This window comes from Paecilomyces variotii (genome assembly GCF_004022145.1).
Source record: "Paecilomyces variotii strain CBS 101075 chromosome Unknown C8Q69scaffold_3, whole genome shotgun sequence".
Taxonomy (NCBI): domain Eukaryota; kingdom Fungi; phylum Ascomycota; class Eurotiomycetes; order Eurotiales; family Thermoascaceae; genus Paecilomyces; species Paecilomyces variotii.
The window spans coordinates 777,859-789,145 of NW_021167142.1; the positions used below are offsets into that span (position 1 = coordinate 777,859).

Below are 11,287 nucleotides of genomic sequence, written 5' to 3' on the forward strand. Positions count from 1 at the left end.
TTCAATAGATACGCGACAATTTACCATTCAAGAAGAATCTGTCTCAATTTACATATATATTAGGTGAAAAATGTATCTAGTAGAGAAAGTATTATCTATGTGCCAGTATCCAACACCGCCGCTCCAATTATTTCCAAAGATCCGAAAATGAGAGCAAATTTCCAGCGAAGAACTTCGAAAAAGACAGACCAACGGACGCCGTAGCTAATGTTCTAATGCTTTCGGATATCTCCGACGGGACAAAAAAAGGAAAGAAGGAATGATGGACAATGCAGTGGAACATCGCGAATCAGCGATAAGTGGATTTTGCGTTTTCCCCGCAACGGTTCGCTTTCGGGATAACAGAGATGAGATCAAAGTTTTGAGCGAATGCCCTCAAGTCGAAACTTGACATCCTTGAGTACCTTGCTGGAGGGCTTCCAGTCGTCGAACTGTTTAAGGAGTTCCATGGTCTCTTGGTACAGTTCCCGTCGGACATATTCTTCTTCGAGGAGGCCACGCATGGCGAAGGGCAGAATATAAGGATTCGGGGTTGGTGACTGGGGAGGCCTTTGGATACGGAGGGCTGCACCGCTCACGTTGGATGTCTCCAGGGCGAATTCAATAGCGAGACTACACTGATTAGCGGGGAGTCTTCAGGATTATACTTCGGAAAAAACTCACTAGTAGACGGCTTCATCTTCGTAGAGACGAGAGTGGCCTTCGCCGGCGTAGAGACTTCCGGCGAGCGGTGAGCTCAATTCGCGAATTATGCCATGGTCTGGGATTCCGAGGTTGCGCAACTTGAGTGCGAAGCCGACTAGATGAGAGAGACTGTTGGTAGAGTATCAGTAGGAGCTCTGGAGAAGGAGACAAGGATCGCTCACAAGCTTGGGGCGTGCACTCTGCTGTCCACGAACGCCGCGCGGTAGATGTAAGGATGTGATATTGGTGAAAAGAGAGATGACTAGCCCAGATCAGCAATGGCCCCTTCCACACTATTTAGAAGCGAGTACTAGGTCTTACCTCTAGCGACACAAGTTGATCATCGATGCTCCCAATATACGAGATCCGCACTCCATAGTTGAGCGCAGATTCTAATGCTGCTTCGTAGTCCCGGGAGACCTGGCTGTTGGCGTGTGCAAAATCGAAGAGTTCACCTGCTGAGCCGCTGATCCACCTTGACTTGTAATCCGGGAATGGGCCAAGGTTCACGCCTGCCATAGCACATATTCCAACGCGTTGGGCGTTCAGGCATCCGAAGGATATCAATTTGGAGACCAAGATCGTGGCCACGGGAACTCCCTGACTATGGCATGCGATCAAGACGAAGTCTGCTTTCCGGATTTCTTCTATCCAATTTAGAAGCAGTTTCCAAAGCAAGTCCACTCGCTCGGCGATACGACCTTCCCCTTCGAGTGCAATCTTCTGCACGTCGCAGGAGTAACCATGGCTTTCCGTCCATTGGCGAATAGCTTTTGCAGCCATGTTGGAGAACTTCACGGAAGTGCCGGTCGGTTGACCGAGAACAGTCCGTATCAGCGGAGCAGGGAAATATCCATGTACCCCGATGGCCAAAGCCTTCCTTATCCGCGGGGGTTCCTTCACGACGTAGACATGCTTGTTGTCCGACTCCTTCGAGTACTGGAAGATACGACCAATAGTCTGACGACCAATGGTCTGCAACAATGAAGGAGATTCTTTTGTCGCAAATGTATCTCTGAAAGAAGGAAGCACTTGATTGGGAATGGCTTTCTGCAGCTGCTTCGAGGCCGGTCCTTCTGGAGCTTTGGTCTTTGTTAGCGTTGCCGGTTGTTCTGGCACGGACATCACAGTTGCTGTGGGTGCAGGCTCGCCGCGCTCTTTCGGTTGCCCTTTTACTGTCTGTTTCGCAGGCGGTCTTCGTCCTTTCTGAACAGGTTCTTGGTTCTCTTTCAACTGCTTTGCAGCAGCTGATTCTGCTTCTGCCGTATCCCCATCCTGAACCTCCTCTGCCTTTTTGGTACTCGAGTCCTTCGACGTATCTCTATACCAGAAGGACCAGCCTGAGGACCTGGCATTGTCGGGCTGACGTGCTGAAGAATCAACACTTTCGGAACGACCATTTTCAGAAGGATCTGTCGGCGGTTTATTATTGATTTCTTCTGCAGGAGTTTGGTCTGTCGCCAGACGAGGCTCCGCCGAGGGTCCCTGCTCAGCAGGCGCCTTAGGCGGTGCGGGAGAACCACTCCACATCAGGAACCAGGATCGCCTCTGTGCTGCTGTTGGATGTGCTGTTGACTGTGTCGCTGCATCCGAATGTGCTTGTTCAGACAGCGTAGTATCCTGCTTGGCCTGCCCGTCCTCTTGCTTATCTTCTGTCTCCGGTGGTGGCTGCTCTTCCGAAGATGGGACGACTGGAGCATCAGCTGACTGTGAATTATCGACAGAGTTGTTCTCCACTGGTGCAGGCCTATACCACCATGTAAACCATCCCGATGACTGCGTTTGCTCCGGTTCTTGCGGCTGTGCCGTTTCCGCCTCAGTAGGAGTGCGACTTTTCGTTGTAGTTCCGTCCGCTTCGTTGGGATTTGGAGAGCCCGTGGGCTCTTTGATCGTATTATTCGGAGTCACGGTAGAGTCTGCGGGCTTGTCTTCCTTGTCTTTCGTACTGGTGGCTGGGTCTGACGTCTGGGAGTCGGGACTATCTAGTGTTGACTCTAGCCCATTCGACGCAATATTGATACGGGTGGTAGCGACACTCGCGGGAAGTGACCTGCTTGACGCACCGTCTTTCTTTGTCAACCGGATGGATGGCGATCGGAATTGTCGAGAAGGATTAGACAGAGTTGCTGTGGAAGCAACCAGGTCTGAGGCTACATTGCCAGCGACCGATATGCTCTCACGGGCAACCTCGGTAACGGCCGCGGCCTTCGAGACCCGGGGCCATGACTTGGTATACCAGCTCTATCAGGAGACACAGGTGTATCAGTGTATGCCTCAACTATTACTCTGGCGATGCAGAACACTTACCGCTCCACTCCTCTGTGTCTCTGAAGTTGAGCGGCCCCTGGCTGGTTCAGATGGCGGGGAATGTTCGCTGGCGGGCAAGCTGGACTGTGAGGCCGCGGCTGAAGGCTCTGGCTGCACCCTCTTCCTAGAACCCATCGACGGCATCGCGGAAAGAAGACATTACAAGACAAAGGACGCTCTCAAGGGAGATCGTGTGTCTGATGGCCACAAGTTGTATACAAGTCAGTCACATCCTGATTCAGCAAGCCACTGGTGCCATGATACGTAGATGGACCCGCGCGGAAGCCCCAGGCCGCCATCGAGGGAGAGATGGATGGCCTGATGTCACCGCCCGTGCACGCCTGAGGCATTCGTTTTCGTTGTCTCCAGAGCTGGTGCCTAGAGCTGCGCGTCTTCTCGATGAAATAAATCAATTCAAATAGAATAAAATAATAATTGCTATGCTGATGGAATCACGACATTTTCTTTGATCCTTGCAAATACATCAGTTGAAACAGCTTCAGTAAAGTGGTGCTCAACAAGTAGCAAAGCAATGTCTTCTGATGGGATTCCGGAGCCCGACGACCTCCCAGATGCTCCTCCGCCTCATGATGCGGAAAAGGACCTAGATGAACAGTAAGTGGAGAGACTTTTTACCATTGTTCATATCCAGGCTTCATGGGTATTGATGTACCTGTCCTTCTAGATATCCCAATAGGCCTCACAATCACGCTCCGACACTACCCTTCCACGAGCTCTTCGAGACTCTCTTTAACCCGCTGAATGAACTTAAGAAGAAGCCCACAGGACCTGTTGCCGCACGTCGGAAAGCCGGACCTCATGGCCACAGTGCCCAGAATCTTTCACCACAAGAGAGGCGACGCGATGTCATCGAGCGCTTTATCGCCCGATGGAGGAAGGAGGTCGGAGACGATATATACCCCGCATTCCGGTTGATTATCCCGGAGAAGGATCGCGACAGAGCCATGTATGGGTTGAAGGAAAAAGTCATCGGAAAGCTGCTCGTGAAGATTATGAAAATTGACAAGAACTCCGAAGATGGCTTCAATCTGCTCAATTGGAAAATCCCCGGCCAGTCGGCCGCGAGTCGCATGGCAGGTGACTTTGCGGGCCGATGCTACGAAGTGATCTCGAAAAGACCTATGAGGACAGAGGTCGGGAACATGCTGATAGAAGAAGTGAACGAGAGACTGGACAAGCTCGCTGCGGCCTCCAAGGAAGAACAGCAATTGCCCATCCTGGCGGAATTCTACAGACGTATGAACCCGGAGGAGCTGATGTGGCTGATTCGAATGATCCTCCGGCAGATGAAAATCGGTGCTACGGAACGGACTCTTTTTGATGTCTGGCATCCAGATGCAGAAAGTTTGTTTAGTATCTCCAGCAGCCTGCGTCGTGTGTGCTGGGAGCTCCATGATCCGAATATTCGCCTCGAAGCAGATGAAAGAGGTGTGACACTTATGCAGTGCTTCCAGCCCCAATTGGCACAATTCCAGATGCACTCATTCGAACGGATGGTAGAGCGGATGAGGCCCACTGAAGAAGACCCGACATTTTGGATCGAAGAGAAACTGGATGGCGAACGTATGCAATTACACATGGCACCTGATGACACTGTGCAAGGAGGAAGGAGATTTGGTTTCTGGTCGAGGAAGGCAAAAGACTATACTTACCTTTATGGCAATGGTCTATATGATGAGAATGGTGCTTTGACAAGACACCTGAAAGATGCATTTGTGGATGGTGTGGAGAGTATCATCCTGGATGGTGAGATGATTACTTGGGATCCTGAACAAGATGCTCCTGTTCCATTTGGTACTCTGAAGACGGCGGCTTTATCAGAACAACGGAACCCTTTCTCGTCAGGGCCGCGGCCGTTATTTCGGGTTTTTGATATATTATATCTCAACGGACAAGATCTAACAAGGTATACTCTCCGCGATCGTCGAACAGCCTTGCAAAAAAGCATAAACCCTGTGCATCGCAGATTTGAAATACATCCATACGAGGAGGCCAGAAGTGCCGCAGAGATTGAGCCGTTACTGAGAAAAGTCGTTGAAGAGGCCTCTGAAGGATTGGTGCTTAAGAATCCCAGATCACCATATCGACTTAATGAACGCCATGATGATTGGATGAAAGTGAAGCCAGAGTATATGACCGAGTTCGGAGAATCCCTCGATGTTGTTGTTATCGGTGGATACTACGGTTCTGGTCGCCGTGGCGGTGGGCTCTCAAGTTTCTTGTGTGGGCTAAGAGTTGATGATACTCACTCCCGAAGCTCTGGCCTGCCAAAATGCTACTCTTTCTGTAAGGTCGGTGGTGGTTTTACCGCTGCTGATTACGCCAACGTCCGACATCATACGGAAGGAAAATGGAAAGAATGGGATCCTAAAAAGCCACCGACGGAATTTATCGAGTTAGCAGGCGGAAATGCACAGCTCGAGAAGCCTGATGTGTGGATCAGGCCAGACGAATCCATCGTTCTTTGCGTGAAGGCCGCATCGGTATCGGTCAGTGATAGTTTCCGAGCCGGTCTGACACTGCGATTCCCGCGATTCAAAAGGCTACGCATGGATAAGGACTGGAAGAGTGCACTCTCTGTTCAAGAGTTCCTGGATCTGAAAGCAAATGTCGAGCAGGAACGGAGAGAGAAGGAATTCACGGTCGACAACTCGCGCAGGAAACGGGTCAAAAGGACAACCAAGAAACCTCTCACAGTTGCAGGCTATGGTCCGGAAACAGAGCTCAAGTATCAGGGCCCATCAGGAAAGGTGTTCGATGGACTGAATTTCTGTATGTTCACTCAAAGATCTCGATTGACATTTGGCCAAAGACTCACACCGCAGTCATCATTACCGAATCTACGGAGCCGGAGAAAAAATCAAAAGTCGAACTTGAACAATTAGTGAAAGCAAATGGCGGAAAGGTCTACCAAACGAACACGGTAGCATCCGATATCGTTTGCATTGCTGAGCGGAGTGCGTGGGTTCTTTCTTATTGTTTGTTCGTCACAGTGGTTCTGACACTACCACAGGAACGGTAAAAGTGGCATCCATACAAAAGGGAGGCAAAGAGAACATCATCCGACCGAAGTGGCTCTTTGACTGTATCAAGCAGAATCAAGCTGACACCGGCCTATCCGATCTGATCTTGCCTTTAGAACCAAGGTCAGTAAAAGACCTCTACCGTACGCTGTTGGCGCTAATATTTTGTTAGGCACATGTTTTTCACCAAAGATGATGAAAAGGAGGCCATTGCTCAGAATATTGATGCTTTTGGAGATAGCTATGCCCGTGATACTTCGGTTGAGGAGCTAAGAGAGGTAAGCACGGCGGTGACAAGGAAAGAATTAGAAACCAATAACTCTTGAGTAGATATTCAACCAAATGAAAACACCTGAAAACGTCAAGTCATCGCAGATATCAAGGTTACTTGATCAACTGGATGTGCAGGTGCAGGAAAGCAGCCCAGGGGACGCTGCCGTCCCTTGTGGCTGGCTATTCAAAGGATTGACATTATACTTCAACCGATCCTCTGATGATGGAGGCTCTAATGTGTTACCCGAAAAAGAGAGTGGTGCCAGTCAGGCATATCACCTCCACGTGGCGACCAATCTTGCAAGATTTGGAGGAGCTAAGGTTGTTGACACAATTGAGGACATGACGGTGACACATGCTGTTGTGTCTCCCGAAATTCCCGCTGCAGAGCTATCCGCCCTCCGGGGTTCACTGGCCAAGAAGATCGGAAGTAGGAAGATGCCACACTTAGTTACTGTTGGATGGGTTGAAGAGAGCTGGAAGGAGCGGACGTTGCTGGACGAGGATCGTAAGTTCTTTTGAAACACTTCGTGACTGAGCAGCGGGCTGACCTTGACTTTCCCTTCATTTGCAGGATTCCACCCTTAAATGTCCAATTCTCTCGGTACGCAGAGTGCCGTTACTCTAGCCCTTCATGACCTACAATGATACCCAAATTATTATAGTCCTTTTAGCTACCACTCTGTATTAGCAAAGACAAAGATGTCGCTAAGATGATCAGCTGTTAAACAAGCGTAACAATAAATGCATTATTACATAGTCGCACCAGCGTCTCTGCCCATTTAGCATGTCTAGCGCTGGAGATCTCGGCAGCACAAAGACAAAGGACATGCATAGAATTGCGAACTGAGCGCAAAAGTGCCACCCTCCCTTTTCTTTCCTTTGTCTCTGTCGCACAAAGTATACTGACTTTCACTCCAACCATTCTCCTCTTTCTACCCGCTCATGCATCATCAAGGCCAATTCTCCCTAGAAAGCCACAAATTCAAGCGGAAACACGCCCTATAAATTGCCCGCTTATAATACTCAATGGCAGGCGGCAAATAACTAGCATCTAGTGCGCTATGTACTTGTTCATTCCTATAGGGCGGGGTTGTCCGGAAGTACTTCCAGTTAGTCTTGCAGGATGCATAATACCCATGTGTTCCTGTTGCCGTGGGTTGTTGGACAATCCTGTCCCGTGTCATGGTCCAACCCGGCCAATATCGCGGTGAGCTTGCTGCTGCAGGAATCCCAGCGCTTAAACACCGTGATTCAACATATACATCACAGGTGTCCACAAGAATCCAGTTCCACAGCGCTTCCTTGGGCCCGGTCGATCGATAGGCTTCTTCAAGAACGCCTCACCGAAATAAGATTTTTTCCTGAAGAAAATCGTGAGAGACCAACAAGATTTGCTATCACACAATTAATAAAGTTCTCATTTCCCGGTCTTAAGGGAGACTGCAGTCCAACTGTCCAGTACTTTTGTCCTACTCTAAACGCCGCGACGACGCTAAGACCCGTGATGTTGCATCTCATCACGTTATGCTCTTCGAAGCAATGGAAACTAACACTATCGCCAAGGGCCTAGAAGCCCCGGTCAACCTAGCGCCAGTTCAGAGAAGCTAGACTAGACTATCTACCTATCTATGCCAAATATGCAAACTGTCCCTGGGCGAGAATAGGAAAGGCCCGTCAAATTTGACCGTTACTAATCGCAGAAAGTCAATTAACTGTTTACCTTCCAAGGAGATGATCTTCGACTCGCCCTGGTCAGTTTAGCGTGTGACAGATAACGGTTGCCTGGCGGGATAATAATGAGATCTCCAAGTTTGTTTACGGAGTACACTAAGTACGGGCCGGATATGGAAACCGAATCATCGGTATTAGTTGCATAGACTTTCGGTTAGAATTATTGTTTTTCGGAAAACTGTAGTAGTGCCTCAATTGAGATAATAATCGACTTGAAGAATTGAAACTTAGAATTGAATTTGCTGAATCAAAGTACCTGTACAAAATGAAACCACCAGTGATTTTTGAAAACAACATTTCCCGCCTCGAATGTACATAAAAATGCTCAGCAATTAGTTGTTGAAAGGAATGACAATGGGGAATTATAGACCTCCTGGTATAAATTATTATTTGCACTTGCGTAAAGCCAATTCCAAAAACATAAATGCAACGTATTCCGCCTCTGTGAATATAACTTCGATTCATTGCCTGAAACTTAGACGCCATGGTGCCAGTTGCCGCTCTCGACAACTTGCATGTCGGTCTCGACTTTGATCGAATTGAGTGGGATCTCGTCGTTAGAGATGTTTTTCGCTTCAGGCCACGCCTTGAACTTTGATGGAGCAGGGAAGGTTCCGCTGTAAGTTGCTGGGATACCGGGAGTTCGGGAGGCTGAATGGCTGGTTCCGACTTGGCTCCCCATTCCAATTACTCTCATGAAGCTGGTCAAGAGTGGTCGCATGGTGGGTAGGCAAGCACTGATCAGGGCTGTAGAGACTTCGACGTGGGACCAAGTCGTTGGGTTTTTGAGGGTATCTGGAGTGCGTTAGAAAGGAAGTGTACATTGTAGAATACGTAGATAAAGCAGGCAGGGGTCTCACAGGAAAGATTGTTCTGGTCCAGTTGCAGTACCTGGACAAGACGGTAGATACTGGCGACGATAACGCTAGACGATGCTCTGTCAGTAATCTGGTGTGTATACTTACCCGCTGGGGGAAGGGGATATAACTCACAAACAACCCAAGAAGAAGATTCCAAGCAAAGAAATACGCTGCACCATTCGAATGTGAAGTTTCCATATGTTGTATATTGGCATTACCAGGATCACAACATCGGTGACGATATTCGGTACCGCATTGCCGATGAATGTACCCCGCATGTTCCAGCAATGTCCGGAGAGTAACGGGTCCCAGGCTTTCGCAATCGGATGGCATTGGAACAAGATCAAAAAGACGAAGATGAGCGTCCAACAACAGGTGATGATACCGATGATCCATGCACCAACGCGGAATCTTCGGAGTGCGAAGACACGGCAGTACATGAGGAGGATGGAGATTTTGATCAGGGCGAGGTTGACGATGTAGACGATCTCATCCCCGAAAATAGCCTTTCGTTGTTGATGTCAGTGGATTTGTTTCGTGTAACCTCGACTGGCACCTTACCTTGGCTATCCATGTCAGGTTGCCCGCGGTGAGTTCTGATGCTTGCAGTCCCAATCCGTTTACGACCACTGTGTTTGCAGTTAGTGGATAGAGTCATACAGAATATATACTTGTGTAACTTACTGATAAGATTCAACGCCAAATTGATAAATAATATCAACTGGGATCGTGGTTACACGGTCAGTGCCAATCTTTCTGGTCGAAGATAGAATTCAACTGACCAGACCCCCAAGACTCAACCAATCGTCCAACCCAATACCAGCTGCCGACTTCAATCGTGCCCAGAATCGAAATACCACACTAATTACAGCCAGAATCGTGAAAGTCAGGTCAATGGCAAGGACTTGATTCTTCATCACGACATCGGCGTGGGTCGGATACGAGACGGCAGAACCCATCTTGTGTGAATGAAAACAGCAAACGTTATGCCGTAGGTATAATCTGGTGAAAGTAAAAGGAGAAGTGGATGATGACTATTATTGACTTGATGCTCCACGGACACTCAACTATACCGACCCACGAGAGCGGGAAGAAACTGGCCGTCTTTATGGAATTCCCAGTGCGCCGGTTACTAGAGAGGAATCTCAAGACACATATTGATCCAGGAGTACTCGCTCTAAGCAGAACATAGTAACTGCTGGATGGGTGTGTGTCGAGACCGTGACTACTTTCTAGGATCTACAGCCAAAATACATGACAAGGGATCTGATCGCATACTATGATCTCCCCGGTTCTGGATCCAGAGACAAGGGAAGTCGCCTTCCTCTTCCAGGGGCATCACTTCAAATGCAGGAGAGTGCTCGTATATCACATTTCCCGAACAGATCTTGCGTGAAGCCAGAAGGTGCGGAAGTACGTCTAATGAAATTCCCTGTAGGTTTCCATCCCCGGTTAGATGTAGCGTGCATGGGTCCAAAACCTCTCAAAGAACGCCACATCGCAGGAGACGCTAGCTCCTAGCATGGTGCCAACCTCGCTAGTCTACAAGTTTCTATTGACCTGCGAGTGTGATGCCCAGTAGGAAACATGGGGATGACGCGCCAGTACGATAGACGAGGTTGTCAGGACCTAGTATCGGCTGCCAGACGGCGGCGTAAGCGACTACGTGCGGAGATGCATGCGCCGAAAATGTATTAAGTGCCTAGAGGTAATTCAGAACTCAGGATAATGAGCACGTTCCCCTCCAATAAGGCTGATCCAAATCCCGGATAAAGGGCATGTATTACCTGCTCTGGCTGAATGGAGCTAGCATGCATTGTTAGCCTGTTCCTTGGAGATTTTTTTTTTATTATTCTTGAGCAATGCTTTCAAGGTTTATGCCTCCCAGAACATGACCCGATTATTGGGAGTACTTTTGACTTTGAGCGCCACGTACGTGGGACACGCAGACCTCCCTGGGTGCCGGTTGGCTTAATTCCATATACTAAGGGGGGCTTGGACGATACAAAAAAGAGGCCAGGACCGTCCTCTCATGGGCTGTTATATGCACATTTGGTGTAGAGGGGCTCAAACTCGAATCCAGATGAAACGGAGTATACGGAATCCCACCAAGGTTTACGTCTGTGCATCACCTGGTTCCCATGGATGTGTCCCTATCCCATCTTCCATCCCCCGATGCCATGATCTCCCAGTGTCCTGAGAGTACGGAGCAGGTGGTCAGTCTGTATCTCGCCACGCGACCCGCTTGGCGTGACCCCAAGTATGCACCTAATTAGTTTGGCGGAGGAAGATCAGAATTGCGCATATGGTAGAAAGTCGATTACTTCAAACGGGCAGCACTCAATTTGTCCATGTCTGTGCTTGTTATCTGGTGTAAGCGCTGAC

At 49.0% G+C, this 11,287-nt stretch overlaps 3 protein-coding genes across 3 annotated transcripts; 1 reads left to right on the top strand and 2 right to left on the bottom strand.

Moving 5' to 3' along the window:
* Positions 1 to 26: 26 nt before the first annotated feature.
* Positions 27 to 3,379, bottom strand: C8Q69DRAFT_461176 (hypothetical protein). The gene is made up of 5 exons (XM_028630225.1): positions 2,992 to 3,379; positions 1,006 to 2,925; positions 867 to 946; positions 664 to 813; positions 27 to 612 (listed from the first exon to the last, which is right to left on the bottom strand). Exons 1-5 carry the CDS (start codon positions 3,133 to 3,135, stop codon positions 354 to 356), a joined length of 2,553 nt encoding a protein of 850 aa, XP_028486424.1. The 5' UTR covers positions 3,136 to 3,379; the 3' UTR covers positions 27 to 353.
* Positions 3,380 to 3,511: 132 nt separating this feature from the next.
* C8Q69DRAFT_518652 (putative DNA ligase) lies at positions 3,512 to 7,334 on the top strand. The gene is made up of 7 exons (XM_028633445.1): positions 3,512 to 3,606; positions 3,677 to 5,784; positions 5,838 to 5,969; positions 6,026 to 6,158; positions 6,208 to 6,313; positions 6,366 to 6,816; positions 6,883 to 7,334. Exons 1-7 carry the CDS (start codon positions 3,524 to 3,526, stop codon positions 6,894 to 6,896), a joined length of 3,027 nt encoding a protein of 1,008 aa, XP_028486425.1. The 5' UTR covers positions 3,512 to 3,523; the 3' UTR covers positions 6,897 to 7,334.
* Positions 7,335 to 8,195: 861 nt separating this feature from the next.
* Positions 8,196 to 10,115, bottom strand: C8Q69DRAFT_461196 (hypothetical protein). Its single transcript, XM_028630226.1, has 6 exons — positions 9,685 to 10,115; positions 9,587 to 9,623; positions 9,464 to 9,531; positions 9,035 to 9,408; positions 8,903 to 8,967; positions 8,196 to 8,837 (listed from the first exon to the last, which is right to left on the bottom strand). Exons 1-6 carry the CDS (start codon positions 9,859 to 9,861, stop codon positions 8,518 to 8,520), a joined length of 1,041 nt encoding a protein of 346 aa, XP_028486426.1. The 5' UTR covers positions 9,862 to 10,115; the 3' UTR covers positions 8,196 to 8,517.
* Positions 10,116 to 11,287: the final 1,172 nt, after the last annotated feature.